Below are 19,067 nucleotides of genomic sequence, written 5' to 3' on the forward strand. Positions count from 1 at the left end.
ACTTCCAGATGAAATGTATTTTATTTTAGCTGAATATGTTTGTATTTAAACAAAAGACAAGGCAAAGTGCTAAAAATTTAATTATCTGCTGTTACTGGAAACTTGTCATTTCTTTGGCTTTTGACTATCTCCTGAGGATTAAAGGTGATATACTTATTTAGAATGTTTTTTTCATTACCAAGAACCCTCAAAAATTTATCAGAGACTAACTACTTACACTGTTTTCCAAGAACATTGGCCTAATCTAGGCTAAAAGTGCCAAGGCTTGCTTTTGACTATTTTTTTTATTACCTAATATTATATAAATAACCAAAACTACTCAGTGATACCTTCAGGTAATGAGAAAATGTTCACACTTCCAAGAATAATGTTAATAATATTTATTTAAAAAATATATAGAAAATGGAAAGGGCTCTTTCTATAAGCATATGTGAGTTATATATAAGTATATCATGTACTTACATTTGTCTTTTAAGTACCCTCTGGAATACAAATACAGATTTGTATGAGTATTTGTATGCGTTTTTATGATAAATCTTCTTATACACATTTACAATCATTTAATGTTAAAGAAGAACCTGATCAAGGTTCACTGAGCCTTTAAGAGAAATGTTTTAATCTTTAATTTCATATATTAGAAACATAGGTTTAAAACTACTGTGTGCTTGATAGGAGTGGAGTGATTTAAATTTTATTTTAGAACATTTATTTAGTGGGTAAAATGGCTTTGGTCAGTCCTACGTTAAAGACCCAACGATGACCCATTTCTAATATTCTAGCAGGAACCACCAGATTTTCCCCCTAAATCTCCTGGTATTTAAAAGATTTAATGATGCAATCAACACTAAGTCAGAGTGAAATAGACCTACAGCTTTACAAATCATCCATCATACTCAACAGTGGGCAAAATGAACTTCTCCACATTTTCCCTTTATGCTATATGAATAAAGGGGAAAACAGCTCCTTCCTAAAAGCTGTAATAAATGCCAGTATGTGTGGTGGGAGCTTTTAGGGTATCCAGTTTTGTGAGTTGTTTCTTGTATGACCAACGTGCAGACAGACATTTGGGAGCAGCATAATGATTAGAAAGATTTTATTATACAACAAAAGGTAAACAATTACAGCTAGGCACACATCAAGGAGCATAGAGGAATGAGCTAATAAGGCAAAGCTCTCTAATAATAAAGAACACTGAATATGGAAACATATATAAAGAACATAAATTAACAAGACATTGCTGATTATGGGAACACAAAAGAAACCCAAAAACATTAGCATCTTACAGGTAATAACAAAGGGATTAAAAATGAATAATTTAAACGCATTATTTTCTCTGAATGAGATCTGGAAAACATTTCAGGACAAACTCTTCTCAACAAAGCTAATGCCTTAAACCACTGACAGAAAGTTAATTATCCTGAATCAACACCTTAAAGCATCTGTTTGAAGTAAATGGGGTTTATAATTCAGAATGTGTAGTGAATCTTTATTTATGGTTTTATGTAAATGAGAAGGCACCGTCTTTCTGTGCTATATTGAACAGAAAATCAAACACAACGTAAAAGTGATAGTAGCTTTATTTACAAATGCTCTTTTTTGACTTGAGCGGGCATCAAATGAATTTAGAATGGATTTGATCCCTATGTGAAGTATTTTACTCCAGGTGTTTAGCCCAAAGCACTTGGCCATTTGGATTCGGTTATCCCAACTGAGGTAAACCACAAACAACAGAAGCACTCAATATTTCAGACGTACCTTTGAAGACAGAAAAAAAGTCAGACAGAAAATGTATGGAGACACACATCAAGACCAAACTATTTATTTATTTACCACTGAGCTGTTTTTAGCAGTAAATCTGTTGTGGCTGTTCAGAAAGTGCAGATTACAGGTTTTATTCATCGTACGGCAACTACCACTGATGAATAAATTATAGCGGTGCTTCTTACATTACCACTAGTGATGGACCTATCAGTCATCCAGTTATCATAATCAGCCTGCTGATGCAAATGTTGTCATCCTTTTATTTTCTGTTTGATTTAAAACTACTACCTCTATCAGGGAATACGCAGCATTTCTTTTCTTTTATGGTCACCGTTTGCTACATCTAAAACATAATTTATACAAATAGTTTTTTAATACACATACTGGCCACTTTATTAGGTACACCTGTCGAATTGTTTGTTGCCCATTGTCTGACAATTAAATTTGTTTTTGTCTACAGTATTCTCCGCAGTTGCCTGTATAGGCTTCATTAGTCAGTTCACGAGACAATGATTTGGGTCATATTCCATAGCCGTGTGCGTGGGTGTGACACACTGCACGCTCTCGTTCACCTGGCTACTTTGTTGAGTCTGCCTTAACACATTAGCAAGGGAAAATGAACTAACTTCAATATTTATAGCTTTCTTACCTACGAAGACAACATGCCGCAAAATAAAAGACCTGTGCCGTTGCAGCATCACAGATATCCTCCCATGCGCGTGCACAGCACCTATGTGGTTTCAACATGTCGCCAGAGGGGGCGTCTGCAAAAATCCTGGAACTTGCACTGTGTTCATTTAAGGAAGCTGTAAATGAAAAGGGGTCCAAACCCTCCTAGCAGTGTGTGCCTAATAAAGTGGCAGGTTGTGCTTGTGTTATAGTTCTAAGAAAAAAATGGAATTAGCTTGTAAAATCCTAATCAGCATGTTAAGTTACTAGAACCAAATAAATGTGTTGTTCAAACTTATGCGAGTAGTATGCCAATAAATTAAATCAAACAATGAAAGAAGTCTGAGAATGGCAAAGACAAAATAGTTTTTAAGGGTCAAAAGCTCAGTTGTTGAGAACAATACTATATAATGTTATGCACAAACACCCACTCCAAGACAAGTTTTGCTCCCTGTAACTAGAAGGACATGTTCACAGAAAAAGGAATGAAAGAGTTGAATAAAAGTCAGAGCTGAACTTGAAGATGAGAGTAAAACTTTCCTCAAGGCATGGTGGACATTCTAGCGACATCGCTTTGACCTTCTGTCAAAGGCTGTCTGCCTGTTTTCTCTTCAGCCCCTCCAGATAAACCTAATTTTGTCTTTTCCCTCAGCAGCACCATGAGTGTCATGTGTTGGAGGCTATGAATGAACTGAGCCTAAAATAGCTTAAAACCGCCCTGTGAATCACAAATTAAATGCTGGAATCCTAGAGGAGACAGCTGTTTCTGATTTTTTTGTTTTAATTAGTCCCATCGATTTTCAAACAAAATTGTAAAAACTGAATTAAGAGAAGGGGTTGAACCTCCTAAGACAACAGATTACTTTGCTTTGCAACCACAGTAATTACATACATTCAGGTGGTGATAGGTTAACCCCCTGTTTCTTATTGGGGGAAAAAAAAACATTTATGAGCACAAATACACATTTCCAAAAGCAATTTTGTGTTCCTATAACACTACCCCATCATGTCCTTGGTTGGGCAAACAGTAATTTGATGTGTTCTGTCTTTTTCTCAGCCGGCCTACAAAACAAAATAGATGCCAAGCACACAGAAAATAGCAATCGTAATTCTGCTTCCTGCGTTTTCGGAAACACCCTGACAACCGGAGGGATCAACGAATGTAGTAATTAGCTTTGTGGTAACAGATAGCTGCAACATGCTGAATATTGAAAACACACTAAATTACGCTAACTGCCAGGATACAAAAACATTAACCACCGTCTTAATATTGAGAAGGTCCTCGTAATCCCACCAAAGCAGTTCTGACCGAGGGTGTGGACAAAGACCAAGAGAGAGTCCTGGAAGGTACGGCGAGATAAGCTACAGACATTAATGTTGGGCCTCTGAAAATTGGCTTTCTGTGTACACATATCATGAGATTCTTTGTGGTATGTTTGGATTCTGTCTGAACACCAAACAATTTTGTGGGCCCTCCTTCTGTCCAGCTAATAATACCATTTCATGGGGGTGTGCTTGTGGCTCCAAATGCGTTTATGCCTGTAGGTGGCAAGAGCTGATATGATTCTCCCAACGTAAAATAGCACTGTTGGTTGTGTTATTTGAAAATCTGCCGTCTTATGGTGATCTACCATTTTATCAGCTAAGATAGTGAAGGCAAACTTACAGCTTTGGTCAGAGATTTACGTCCACTTGTCATAGAGTTGAATGTTATATTAATTTCCCATTTTATTGATGTAGTTGGCTTATAATACAACATGCAACTTCTAACTTGATGATTTTTTTCTTTTCTTAGAGAGCTGGTAGAGTTTATTTCAATCATGTTGATAATTATCGATATCGATCAATATGCATTTTTTTTTATCAATTAGCTTTTTTTCTATATCGTCCAGCCCTAGGCTCATCATTACATTGGAAAAGAGGAAGAGTAGGCTAGCCACTGTGCACAGTGGACAGTGGTTAGCACTTTTGCCTCACAGTAAGAAGGTCTTGGATTTGAGTCCTATGTTCAGCAGGGGAGTTTGCATGTTCTCCCCGGGTTTGCATAGGGTTCCTCCGGGCCCAATGGTTTCCTACCACTAAAGACATACTGGTCAGGGCGGCTATTAGTGACGGCACGCTTAGTCGCAGCGGCTCAGGTTAACCCTCCATCTGATTTACGAAATTTCCTTGAATGTATAATGACAAATATAAGCATTTTTATCATCTTAAAATGTAGTTTAAACCTGTTCGTTCAGTGTTATACCTTGCCCTTTTCCCAGCAGTGCTATTTCAATCATCTGACCCAAACCGTCACACTGGAATGAAAGGAAACCACCTTTGGAAGGAAGTTGTTCAGGAACCACCAAGGCTCAAACAAGATCAGAAACTAGAAGATGCTGGAACATAAGTGTCATTGCTCAAAATCAACCAAATTTCACATCAGTATTGGATGACAGGGTGCCAACCAACAAACCTGTTCCAGCTCAAAAAATTGGCACCTACAGGTATAACTAGAATTGATAGGTGCCCATGTGGGCACGCCAGATGCCCTGTGGAGAAAATTTAAAGGTCACAGCACAGAAAGGTGAAAGTATTTGACCTTGATGGAAAGAAGTCTGTTTGGAAACTTCAGATGAGGCTTTAAAATCTAAGAGCTCTGTACAAACTGTCGCCTTGGTGGCGGCAGCATCATGATGTGGTAAAAAAGAAAAAGAAAACAGAAGACTACCTCCAAACTCTACAAGATCACCTCAGATTGACAGCTGAATGAAACTTGGACAGAACTGGAGGTTCAGACATGACAGAAGATCCAAAACGTTGGAGTGGATAACGCAGTCTACCATTAGGTTTCTGGGATGATCTTCCCGAAGCCCAGACCTCAACTCTGCAGAAAATTCATGTTATTTTCTTAAAAGCTGGATCTGTACAAGGAAACCACCTGATTTAGACAAAACTCTACCATTTCAAAATAGCCATGTATATTATTTCCCTTTTTATATATACTTATATTTAAAATATCTTAATTGGGAGCAAAGTTGCTTGGTCAAGCCAGAATTAAACCAGAAGCTTGTAGATCACTACAAAAAAATTCTGTTTGTTTTTCTAACAACTTACTAAATTCTATTTATCCAAATACTGGTTAGTGTGAATCCATATATTTAAGCATAATTTTAGACTGTTGACCCTGTATTATTCGGAGAAACAAAATAGTAAATTGAAATATATACACACAAACATTGTTTGTAAAAAATCATTGAACCTAGTTTTTTCAGTGCTCTAAAACCTCAAAGTTAATCTGACTTCCATGCTGCTGATAACTGGGTGTAAACGTCTGACTGGAACTGGCAATGAGGTCAAGACTCTAACTCTTTATTCACTTTGATAGTCGTTCAATAGGTTTGCTTGCTACATATGTAATGAAAGACCTGTAAGAATGAAGCCACACAGGCAAAGAGAAGGACCCAGGAGATAAGCCTGAACAACGTGGGTAAGGTGTGGACAAGTGTGAGAGACCAGAAGCGACAGAGGGTTATTTTTAGGCTGCCCGTGTTGCTGTTATTGCAGTATTCGTTTTGCTGTCTGACTTGTGCAGGACCCGCTAACTCCGAGGCACAGAGTGGGCATCTAGATCACAGCGGTGACTCACTGGTCCCCGACTTGCACCTGAAACCAGCTCTGACCCCTGTTCAGACAATGCTCTCTTGCACTGTCACGTCCTTATACCGGTATGACAGAACACAACAGAGGTGTCACCTGGGCTACCTCAAGGGGAGCACTGAACATTTTATATCATTTTACTAAAACTTCTATCATAGTACATAGTACATAGTAAAACTAAATTACATATGATGGTTGTTTTTCACATTTATTTTTTAACTGATAATTGGTAACCTTTTTTAGGTTTTTATTATTGTGTAGACATCGGGTTAAATTTCTACTTGCTTTTTCTGGACTTTCTTCAAAACAATGGAATGCAAATATGTCTTTTCCTGAGTATACCAGTACGGCTGTTCCTCAGAGTCACATGAAGGACACCCCTGTTTGCATCTTGGAGCCGCTATCATTAATAATTTGAAGCTTAACAACTTATTTTTTGCTGCCTCATAGGTTTGTTTAATCCTTTATTATTGTTCTCTTCTTTTCAGCATAAGTAGTATGTTTCACACTTCACAGGTTAGACACAATGATAAACAAGTTTTGTTTTTCCCCCCTTGCCAAGCTCATTTATATAAAAGCTATGAAAAAATATTTGGTCCATACAGATTTCCTATGTTCTGGGTCGTTCCAAAAGAATGTGGAAATGAAATTGCTGCCCCCCACCCTGATTAATACCAGACCAACAAAATAAGAAAATCCCCTAAGTAGGACCAGCCTCACAACATGAAATAAGCTAAAATATCTCAAACACCAACACACCATTCCCTGATCTAAAAAAAGTCCAAAACCAGATGAAACAGAGTCAATCAGTCTGGAAAAGGTTGCAAAGCCATTTCTAAGGCTGTGGGATTCCAGTGAACCACAGTCAGAGCCATTGTCCCAAATGGATAAGAAAATTACTCCAAGAGTGTGTCAGTGACTTATCCAGGAGGCCACAAAACAACATCAAAATAGCATGTGCCACAGACCTCACCTAGGTCAGTTTAATTTTTGATTTAACAATTAGAAAGAGACAGGGAAATAAGACCGGGCATCTATGGGAGAGTTCTGAGGCAGAAACCCTCGATGACAAAAATTACAATAGTTATTAAAAACATTTTAATGATTGCTTTTTTTGAAAATACTCTATCTGCAACAATGCTTGTTGCTAACTGAAGTGCCAAATGAAATCAAACTTGAAAACTTTTCTAAGATTTTTTCTGGGTCATCTTTACTTGATATTGAAATGTACTCAATGATCTGAAACATATTTGTGTGATAAAGGGCAAAAACAAGAAGTCTGTAAGTTAGCAAATACCTTTTACAAACCATTGTATTTCTCCCTGGGGTTGAGGTGTTGTTTTTTCTCATTATTTAACCCAATGCTCAGATTTGTTGTAATAAAAAGCATGTAAATGGTAAATGGCTTGTACTTGTGCAGCACCTTAAAGGCATACTATGCAACATTTTTCAGTTAATTAATGTGCTCCATACCGTTTTGGATGATTAAATGAGTCATTTCAGGTCGAGCAAAGGCTTTCTCGGCCGCCCTGGTGGTCTGTGGGGGAAATACCGTACTCCCTCGGCCCGCACACACAGGCTCAGAAGTCTCGTGCAAGACCGCGAGAGTCAGTCTTGCTTTACGGCGAGAACTCCATGTGTTTTTTCCCTGCCATTCACTATATGCACGCGCGAAAGCAACAACAAAGAACCGCGTGTTAAACATGCAACCATATCGACTTTTTTTATTATTATTATTTATTTATTTACTTTTTTTAATGTTTGCGAGGCGGTAGCGTGAGTTTGGCGAGGCGGCCGATAGCGCTGAGGGAAACCCTGATGTTCATACTTTCACTGTGTTAGTCATTGTTTATACTGCTGTTTTTTCGACTTTTCGTTGCGTTCGCCTGTCTGCTGAGCTCAAAACAACCGCGCCTGGCTTAACGGAGAAACCAGAACAGCTGAGCATCTTTGTGACAGTGCACTTTTACTTTTGCCCTCTGGGGGGAGCCTCGCTGGAAAATCAACCTCGGTTGCATAGTATACCTTTAACTAGACTGACAATACTAAAGTGCATAACACTACAGTCAGTCATACATTCACACCCTGACGGTGGTGAGCTATGTTTGTAGCCACAGCTGCCCTGGGGCAGAATGAAAGCGGTCATTCACCTGTGCCACCAGGCTCTCTGACCAGCAGTCAATTTGCATGAAATGTCTTGCCCAAGGACACAATGACTACGATGGTCGGAGTGGGGGATCAAACCGGTAACCCGCCAATTGCAGGATGTACTCCCTAACTCCTGCACCACTGTCACATGTAAATGGCAAATAATGTTTTATTTGTATATCTTTAAAAACTCACAAGTGATTGAACAATAAAAATAAATCAGAGTATTTAAACTACATTTTAGTATTTTAACTACAATAAATAGAAGCACAGTTAGGCAAGACTACCATATCCCCCACGAAGGACTTAATCTTCAGTAAATTTTGGCTTGTGTTTTCATCCAAGGTGAATATAGTTGAGCTAAATCAAGGAAATCCACAGCAGTGCAGCCGCAGGCTTTCTTTTCTGCTTGTCATTGAGGCAGGTTTTGATGTTATTGCACCGAGCAACTCAGACCATTTTGTCACTCTGAAAGTGTGATTTTATCATAGAATTTAGTTTTAAGCCCCTTTCACATTTACAACCGTACTAAGTAGTTTACTGGGTCAGGGTTATGTGTGAATAAAGCCAGACCTGATTTACTGGGTAAAACTGACCCGGCAATTTACCGGCTCAAGACCTAGTATCATACACGCTAATTTACTGGGACCACAGTAGTGTGAATAATGCAGCTACATTCCTGGGTAAGGCATGCATTGGCGTGACTACATGAGACAGTTGTAGTCTTCGTTTAGCTCTTCCCATGATGTCTGCAAATCGCTTCTCTGACTTAGAAATATACTGAAATTATATTTCTTCTGTAGTTTTCATAAAGCTACTAACCACTGTAAGAATCACCAGTCCCGAAGTCATTGTTTGTTGTGGCCACTGATCTCTATTTATTCACTGGATTGCTGATATGCTTTTACCCATTTCTTTCTTAATCATGCCTCTTTGCTTGAGTCTGCATACACAAATATGCATCCGGAAGACAGAGGCTAGAAACAATGGGGATAACACATATTATGTTCATTAGAATACAAACACTAGGAAAGCAGAGCCCTTTTCCTTTTTCTTCAAGATGGAAGTGATGGGAACTTTCACATGCGCTGATGGATTACTGAACCAGAACAAAGCTAAATGTGTGGCTTTGAAGGAGGTACAAATTATAATTCGTTGCACAGGTGGCCGGGCATCAATCATAGAAATTAACTAGTCGGCATTACAGGAACATCACACAGAGAACCACACTGCAATTAGTAGGAACTGTAAAAAGACAGAAGTACATTTTTAAAGAAATGCTGAGAAAATACATGCCAGAGCTTACCTTATTTCTGTTCTCATAAATACGGGCAGTGCTCAAGGCAATCGTTGATATGGTCACTACTTTTTAGTGCAACACAAATGTAGGCAATTCAAAAGAAATTACTGGGATATAATCATACAAAAATTAGGACACCCTATAATCTGGATACCATATGACAGTATATTTTTTTATACTATGATGTTTTTGGACATATGGATAATTTATATCGATTTTAACAATGTTGACAAATTTAAGAATAATCAATAATGAATGAAAACCGAAGACAACACCTTTCAAAGTGTTTTTATACCTAATGCAAATGAAGTGACTGCAGCGAGTGATTTACGTTATCCCTATGTAGAGGCTTGTTCAGGAGCAAAGCGATGTGAACCAATGCAAAGGACGCACTTCTAGCAGTGAGAACGATGCAATTACGGGTGAATAGAACGAAGTGCGAGTGAAGTAAATCCCGCTCTGGACACAAAGTGAATTTTGCTGGAGTTCAAAAATGGAAGCTAGAAAAATTAATGTTGACATGGGCGGAAGTAAGGAATGCTCTTTGGAGGTTTGTGGGTGGCTTTTAAAAAGCCATTTTAATTTAGCCCTTAAAAGGACTGTGTCGGGCGTGCTGGTGGCGCAGCGGGTAGCGCGACCCATGTACGGAGGCCTTAGTCCTCAACTCCGACCCGCGGCCCTTTGCTGCATGTCTCTCCCCCTCTTCCACCTCCTTCATGTCAGCCTACTGTGTTAAAAAAAAAACAAGCCAATAGAGCTGTGAAAAATTTCAAAAAAAAAAGAAAAAATGACTGAGAAATCATTCATCATTCGTCCTCCTCTTGTAGCACCAGAACTGATCCTGGCCAGCTGCTGCCTTTGCCCCTCTCTGGTCCACTCTCTGCCCGGTTACTTGTTCAGATCTCACGCTGTCCTCCCCGAGCTCCAGAGCGCCTCCTAGCCTTATGGGCAATCCGTCCCTAAAGGGCGATTTGGATCCTGGACAGACGGCAGTACCGCGGGAAGTGACCATAATCCAACCGTAGCTCCTGGACCCCCCCTATCTGGGAGCTCTTGTTGCTGTTCATATGAGAGTGGATATATGTATAATAAAAAACTGCTTAACTTTAATAAGAGGTGTGTGAGGAGGAAAACCTTCACTCTCTAAAAACAAGGAAATGCCAGAGAAACCTACATAAGACTTTTGGATTGATATATTTGTATGAATGGACTCCAAAACAGAGGACATGTTTGGCACACACCAAACTCGGCAATCCATGAAAAGCAATCCATGAAAAGTTCCTCCTACCTAATGTAAAGAACATGAAGTATCATGCTTTGTGGATGCTTTGCCGTAGCAGGATCTCACCAGCACACCATCATTGAATCCATTATTAATTTTTCCATGTATCGGGGGGCTTGAGGAACATACATATCTGGGAATATAAAGGTCAAGGTAAAAGTCAAGGTGAAGCAGCACTAGTTCCTGCATCTGATAATGACCCAAACTATACTAATACATTTAAGCAGCGACTGGAAATTAAGACATTCAAAGTTCTGGGCTGAATCTTAATCTTATTTAGATGTTGTGGGGTGACCTGATACAGTCTGTGCATGCAAGAAACGCTCAAATCTGACAAGTGGTGTAAACTTTCCTTGAACTAATGATATAGGCTAATACATGGCTACAAGAGACTGACAGCAAATAGTGATAACCCTGGCTATTAAGGTACATTCACACCTAAGTGATTACCTGCTGTTGGTCGCTTAACATCTTTCATCTATCCGCTTACTAGTTCCTCTTGTCCGTTTCACTCACCGCCTACAGGTGTCTTCAGTCACTAAATCCATCATTGCTTATTAGAAATATAGCCTATTGTACTGTCTAAATACTTACCACATAAAAAAGCATTTTGTGCTTAAATAACTGGCCCAGGAGCACCCTTGACATGGCGCAAATTGAAATAAAAGTTCAGATTTTTTAACTCGAGTGGAATTTTGCTATAATCTATTCACGGTTTTGCTTTGCTCTGTTCACCCATTTCTTGCTGTTTTTTTTCGCTTGAAACACCTCGTGCGCATCACAGCCTGTTAATTCGCTCCTGAACGTCCCTTTGCAAAGGGATGACGTGTCACTCGCTCAGTTTGTCTCGTTCACAGGGGTGTTGTATAACGGGGAAAGGTTAGGACAATTCCAAGGGCCCCTTTTCTTAAACTCCTTTCTTTTCCATTAATAAAAAAACATATTGGACATCAGTAAGTGAGCATTTCTTTTCAACAAACATAATATTTTAAGTTAGGTCATAAAGTTTTAAATTGACTGTATATTATTTAGTTACTAAAGTCCAAAATCTCACCAGCTTCACAGGTTGGAAAACACATATTTAATCAACTGAAGGCAACTTGTTATTGATGGGCTAAAACACACAAAAACTTGCCTGTTTAAACAAACAAACCAGGATGCACTAAACAAGACTACCAATACCAAAATTCACATTAAAGTTTGGAGAAATTTCTCCAAAACCAAGATGGAGGTTGTTTTGTTGGTCTATTTCAAATTCCTAACATGCAATAGTAATGTTAAGAGTAATAAGTTTGAGAGAAGGAAAAAAGAAATTAGTTCAAATTTCCAGAAACCACCAGAAGGTCCAACAAACAAGAAATTCAGGGGAAGAAAAGGAAAAGATGGAGCATCCTTGGGTCAGATGAGTCTTCTCACTTTGATGTCAGAACTCAGTGACCTGCTTCAATAATGTCAGTGAATGACGCTGAGCTCATCAGAGCCAGGGAAGGAAAACTGAACTCTTAGCATGAACTTCACACAAAAAGTAAACACAATGCCGTTTCAATGCATAATAAACATTAATTGTAATTGGATCACACAAAGGACCTGCCACTACCGACTGGGTTTGGTCCCGTTTCTGGTTTGAATAGAAGCTTTGTTCTAAGGGTTGGTCTCCTACTCCATAACAAATGTTCTCAGGTGAGGTAAACCCAGGTGAGGAGTCGGCCAATCACTTTAGTTAATGTAAGAGAAATGTGACATAATAGAACCAATAGGCTAAAGTAAGAACTGAACTGATCAATTACTAAGAGTGATCCACTTATGCATCAGATAATTTCACTGATAAAATTATCAAATTAGGTTCCTTTTTTCACTTAAAGATATGGTCACTTTGAACATTTAAAACATGTCAGATTTATAAAGTTTTCTTAGAACAAAATCAGCTTTACAGTAAGACTTTTTAGCAAAGTAAACATTAAAGATTGAAACTTACAATCATTTCTGAACTACTTTAAAGGCCCAGGGATTTGGCCCGAATCTACCTTTCATGAAATGACTGCGTGGTAAAAAGAGGAAAACATATTTTACAAGTTGGGCAATTGTAAGAGCATTTATGGGGAAAAAAAGATATTTAACTTCAAAACTTGCACTCTTCACCTTTAATAACGGATTAAGTAAGATGGTTGACCTTCATGGCCCTATGTTTTGTCATGTGTAGGGCAGTCCAATTGCAGAAGGTCTTTCATAGAAACACAACATTGGCACAACAATTTATAGGTCATAGGAACACATTAGAATCAAGAAAACAGCATATTATTTTGAGAAAGCTCACATTTGAAGTTAATTTTGACTAACTTTTGTCTAAAAGGCCAACAGGTTCACTGAAATGGGTAGGAGAGCCAAGAGTCTCTGGACTTGCCTCAGAAAGCGGAAGTAGGAGCTGGGAATATAGTAAACCAGAGTAAAAAGCGTTCCAGATAACTCAGTCAGGGAAGTTGGGATTCAGAAATAAAATTAAAAGGTTAGGATTCCAACATGGCGACGGCCAGGAAAGCTGTTTTGTGTGTAGTACCCCTTATAAACATCCTTTAAAGCTGTACTTTCCACATGCAAACACCAATTTTTATTTGTTTGGTTCAGAGTTGTAGCCTCTACATGTAACACTGATTTTAGTAGCACTCTTACATCCCGGTCTTGTAAAATAATCACAGCTTACTGTTGCTAAGTAGTGGAGCTGCCATGTTAGACCCGACAATCAGCCTTAAAAAATTTCTCCGACCTTCGGAGTGGAATGTTGAACTTTAATGGTCGTTACAGTTTATTTTTTTTCGATTGGCAGCCAGGATTTCCAAGTTCCGACTGCAAAAAGAACGCAACATTATGTCCCTGTTGTGAAATGACTGAAAAAAAATCTCTAAAAACAGTGAATGGCAGTGGTTGGATGTTGATATTCTAATCGCATCCCTGTCATCTATTTGTCTAAGACATTGTTCAACACTGAAGATACATTTAAGACAAACACAACTATATTCTGTCTTCCACTGCAGCACAGCTCTCTCATCCACCAATGATAACTCACTGTTGCCCCAGAATCTTGTGACTGTGACTGTAAATTTCCAAGCACGGACACATAATAGACAAGGTCATTTTTAAATATCCTCATTAGTTGAATGTCTCCAGTGATGATTTAAGTTCTGTCATGTTCTGTCTTCTCCTGTTCGAATACAAACACTCATTTCTCACCTACCCTATCTTATTTTGCAGCATTGTACTCCTCCGTACTTTTTTGGCTTGTTTCGTTATTCAGTTTGCTTTGCCATGTTTTGGCCAAGTGACACAAGTGACACAGATACTTTCAAGTGACAAGAACTAATAATACACACAACAATGATTAATTTAATTTATAAAGTAGCCTACTATACATTTAGAACAATTCCCAAAGCACAACAAAAAAGACAAAACAAGAATCAAAGTCAGAATACAAGATAGGTTAAAATTGTAACACCCCTGTTGGTAGACATTTCAGAAACAAAAATGTGGTTAATTTTTGAATGTTTACACATGTGTAAATCTTTGTATGCACAAATCTTAGAGCTTGTAAGCAGCATAATCGTAGTCATAAATACCCTCACATTCTAAATCGTTCCTTCGCTACACTTGTTTAATTCATTGCAGCATTGTGAGGAGGGCATTAGCTAATGAAGCCACCGTGGTTATGTACGCTAACTTTGACAAGTTGAGGCTACATGTGTAGCCTTGTCACCTGGTCTGAAAGCCAGGAATTTGTAGGTTGTTTATTTTAACCATATGCTATGTCTCTTCCGTGTTTTTACTTTTATTTTGGCCTTTCTGATAAGCTCATTCTCTGTTGTTTTAGGATTAACTTTAAATCAGATTAGCTTTTGTTTTTAATTACTATAAATTGTGTGTAACTCTGTCTGTGTCTTTACCACAGTCATGCCCAAATTTCCCTATTGTGGGAATAATTCTTATATTATTATATTTGTTTCAGCACTACTCTAGATATTGAAATAGGTGACTTTGACGGATATCACCGATTTTAGCAGTTGAAAAAGAAAAATAGAAATGGCTGAAAGTCATGGAGGTCAAATGTCAGGAACAGGGTAACGCCCAAATATTGACGTTTTTTGGAAATGTGGAGCATGTGATGGATATTTTTATCCTTGCTTAATTATTTTGCATGGTGACCTAAACTAAACCCAGCTGTCTCACTGCAACAGATCAAAGGTTTACCCAAAAACGTCTGCCTAATACTCATCCATCTGCCGGGCTTTTCCAGATCATGATGGACAGCATAGACGCAAAGTGCTGTTTGCACAGTGAGTCATCCTTGAAGAGAGTTTGCTAACATCAATGGATCAGGCCTTTTGGAAGTTACCTTTTGATGTTATTAAACACACCAAACACAGACAAAAACTTAACAGGAATGGTATGAACTGAAAAACGGTACGTTGTGTTTTTATGGTCCTGTTATCAGGTTGATTGCGCCATTTGAGGGCTGTCACTGCATAAGAAAAGGGATTACAGCCTGATGAAACACCGCTGAGGAGAGGCAGTCAAGTTGCTCTGTCTCATCCAAAATCCCTGAGGCAGATATTTTCCCCCCAAAACACACACACACACACACACACACACGAACACACACACACACACACACACACACGCACACACACACAATCCTCTCTCTGTATCTAAATCTCTCTCTGGGCAATCAGTCACTGTGTAAATTTTAAATCACTAATCTGTCGTTAATCTCTGATATTGGCGTAACACTCTGGACAATGTTAGCTCTGGTATTTTGCTTATTTAAACATACGTATCTAGAAATAAAGACACATGTGAAAACCTATTACATCTAAGAACACATTGAAAGCAGAACAGGCAAACACAATTTGCATTAATGCTGCTTTGCTCAGTGTATGTAGGAAAAACTGAATTGAAGAGAAACAAAAACATAAAAAGAGACAGATGTTTTTCTTCCACTGTCTCCCACTTTTCCGAGCAACACTCTCCAGCTCATTCCACTGGGATCCCAAGGTAATCCCAAGCCAGAGGGATATACAGTTCATTAGGCTGGTTCTGGGTCTACCCCAATGCTTCCTTCTAGTTGAAAACTTTCAAATGGCTTGCCAAGAAGGCCATACCCGAACCACATTAAATGCAGAAGAGCTTCTTCAAGCTCCCCTTGGGATGACGGAGGTCTCATCTTAACACCAAAGCTAGTCCAGTTACCTTGCAGACAAAGCCCGTTTCAGTCAGTTGTATATGAAATTTCCTTCCTTGGTTCATGTTCTTCTTCTCATTACTGCAGGTAAATGTCAGAATGTTTTCAGAATGTTTTCTTCAGCTTGATACACAGAGAACACTGAATAGATGTAAATGAAAAACACCTCTCCCTGGAGTTGGAAAGGGTCTAAAAACCTTAGAATAGCTCTGTGTTTGTGGATGGGGGTGGATGGTAAACAAGGAAGTTGTTAAAGGATGAAATTTGAAAACTAAACAGAAATTCTGTACTATGAATATGTACTAAGATCTGCACTAGGATTCAACATAAATTTGACCAATCTTGTGCAAATAATCATCAGTCTTACCCTCTGTTCTCATCTGGGCATTTTTCTGTTTCTGCAGGAAAAGTTGCAGTCTTTTGCCTTCATGGTGTTTGTGGTGGTCTGCACCTTGGGGTCCATCTACCTCTGCGCTGTCCTCCCCGAAACCAAAAACAAAACCTTCATGGACATCAGCCAGAGCTTTGCTAAAATCAACAAAATACCAGTAGCTTCACCTGGCAAGGAGTTGGAACTGGTCCTATCCATTAAGCCCGAGACGAACACGGAGGCACAAGACATCGCAAAGATGGAGAGCTCCTTCTAGGTTAACAAGCTAATTACGGAAAAGGCACGGTCAAAATAAAAAAAAGGAAAAAGTTATTTTTTTATATTTATTTGAAGTCATCACCAAATGAAACTGAAATGTATACTTTTTGTACATTTCGTGGGACTGAAACGTTCAAGAATACTACAGTGTTAGAGCATTTTCTATCTCCTGATGAATGAGATTCATGCCTTGGCAAAAGGCACAAGCTGGAAGAAATTTCCACTACATTAAAAGGGATAATAAAAATTGAACATAAACATTTCCGAAAACCTTTCTTTGTTTATTTTGGTAAAACCAGAATGTAAAGATCCTATGTTGTAACATACAGTTCTGTTCAAGAGTAATAGTAGTGTGTCTAAATGCAACAAAAAAAAAATGCGTTTAGACACACTGCATAATCTATTTCAAAGCAAAACATGAAGGGAAATGTGTGACATATGGGATTGCTCTACATAAAGTGGATAACAAGGAATATTGAGCTGTTTTAAAAAAAAAAGCAATGTCTGCAAATCCATTTTGATAAATCTACCAGGTAACCTGAAGGAGTTCAAAGGTGTTGTTTTTCTGGGAAACTCAGCACTAGTAATTGTATAACCATTGTTTCTGAGAACTACCTCACATGTTGCATGGAGTCAACCATTTTCTGGCACCTGTGATCAGGTATTCCAGCCCAGGACAACTGGACTACCCTGTTCCTCTGCACCTCTTGCTTTTGCCTCGTAATCCACATGTTTGATGTCAGCCCTTGGATTTAGTTTGCCACTCCTTAATGGACATGTGGTTGTCTGGAAGAAAGATGCTGCTGTCTTACTGGTGTGTTTTTGAAGAAAAAAAAAACAATTTCGACAACACAAAAGAGAAGTATACACCTTTTTTGAACACCTTGAAACGATCATTGTTGAGTGTTTACTATTTTGTGCCTTCTATGATCCATTTAAAAGATAGCTTTCTGCTTTTGTCGTTCCCCCTAAGGGTTTGGTTTCCATTTGAAATTATTTTAACTGAGCAATCTTTCGTTTTCTACACTTCATTGAAATTTTTCCCCCTCTACAATCAATTCTTCGTAAAGTACAATGTTCTTTTGAATGTTCTTGTGAAAGAACCCATTACTCAGTTTTTCGTAAAACGAATGCAATATAGCCAGCATGTCCAGCGTTCGCTGTCTTCGTCCTTCACTAAGGGTCACTTGTTTTACACCTCTTTGTTCACCGAATGAATGAGGACCCCTGATTGAGCCCCTTTCCATTATTGATTAAGAGCCACATGTATGTCTGTAACATTGAGTACAGACATACATAAATCTAAAAGGGGTCATTCATCTAAAATCCCTACTAGTTCATTATTTGCCATGTAGAAAGAATTTCTATCAAAAACTGATTGATCTGTTTACAGCAAGCTACGAACATAAAAAAACCCAAAAATGTATAAAATGTCTTATCAAGCCAGATTTTGTATGTTTTAGACTGCCTGTATAATATTGCTGTACAACATTGTATCTTTGGATAATTTTTCATTAATTTAGAGAAATGATGATGATCTTACTGTTTAATTCTTTGCTAATAAAAATATATTTTTATGATACTATTCAGCAAATGGTGATAATGTACATTTTACAATAGATTACAATAGTCAGCATTAAACAACAGAATCTCCAGGTTTTTATTTTTCAGCTCCAAATTAAGAAGAAAAAAACCTTTGATCTGTTGCACTGAGTCAGCTGGGTTTAAAATAATTAAGCAAAGATAAAAATATCCATCACATGCTCCACATTTCCATACAGGTATACTTCTATAAATCTCTTGCTCGATGTATGACGTGACAGAGCACAGGCAGAAATTGCACATCTGAAATCCCTTATGGATGAAATGGAGTTTGAAATTTAGCTTGTTCAAGTTATACGTCAAAATTTTATGTGAACACTGCTGATTTAGGAATAAAATCATGTCCTCATCAAACAACATTAGTAAAGTTGTGTAAATTAATTGTAAATGTCATCTAAATATTATTAATGTATATTTTAGAGAAAGAAGGTCTTAACAAAGAGCACACAGCATTGACTATTTTAAATGTCATGGTAAGAAATCTTAGTGAAATGTTACCACAGAGTGATGAACAACCTCATCAGCAGGGCTGATGATGCATGTTGTTTATCACTCTATCACAGCAGAAATACCACGAGAAAAGTTGCCTGAGCAACGAGACAAATAAAGTGATTTATTTCTATTCAGATTTTTTCTATGCGCTTTGAGACTCTTGCCAGTTTGGCTGTAGTTGACTTGAAACCCAAGTTTTCGAAGGATACAGCAATGTCTGCCAATTTTCACTCCCAATTTTGGTCAGCGGTAGCCTGATGGAAGATGGCAGTGCTTTTCATCATATAAAAACATTAAG

General features: G+C 38.2%; 1 protein-coding gene across 5 annotated transcripts in view; it reads left to right on the plus strand.

Moving 5' to 3' along the window:
- Positions 1–18,260, plus strand: part of slc2a9l2 (solute carrier family 2 member 9, like 2) — a 175,908-nt gene extending 157,648 nt beyond the window's left edge. For all 5 annotated transcript variants that reach the window (XM_036151857.1, XM_036151858.1, XM_036151861.1 and 2 more), the window contains one exon: positions 16,431–18,260. In XM_036151857.1, coding sequence (XP_036007750.1) covers positions 16,431–16,673 — 243 coding nt within the window. In that variant the 3' untranslated portion in view covers positions 16,674–18,260. The remainder of the gene's footprint in view (positions 1–16,430) is intronic.
- Positions 18,261–19,067: the final 807 nt, after the last annotated feature.

This window comes from Fundulus heteroclitus, chromosome 20, assembly GCF_011125445.2.
Source record: "Fundulus heteroclitus isolate FHET01 chromosome 20, MU-UCD_Fhet_4.1, whole genome shotgun sequence".
Lineage (NCBI taxonomy): Eukaryota > Metazoa > Chordata > Actinopteri > Cyprinodontiformes > Fundulidae > Fundulus > Fundulus heteroclitus.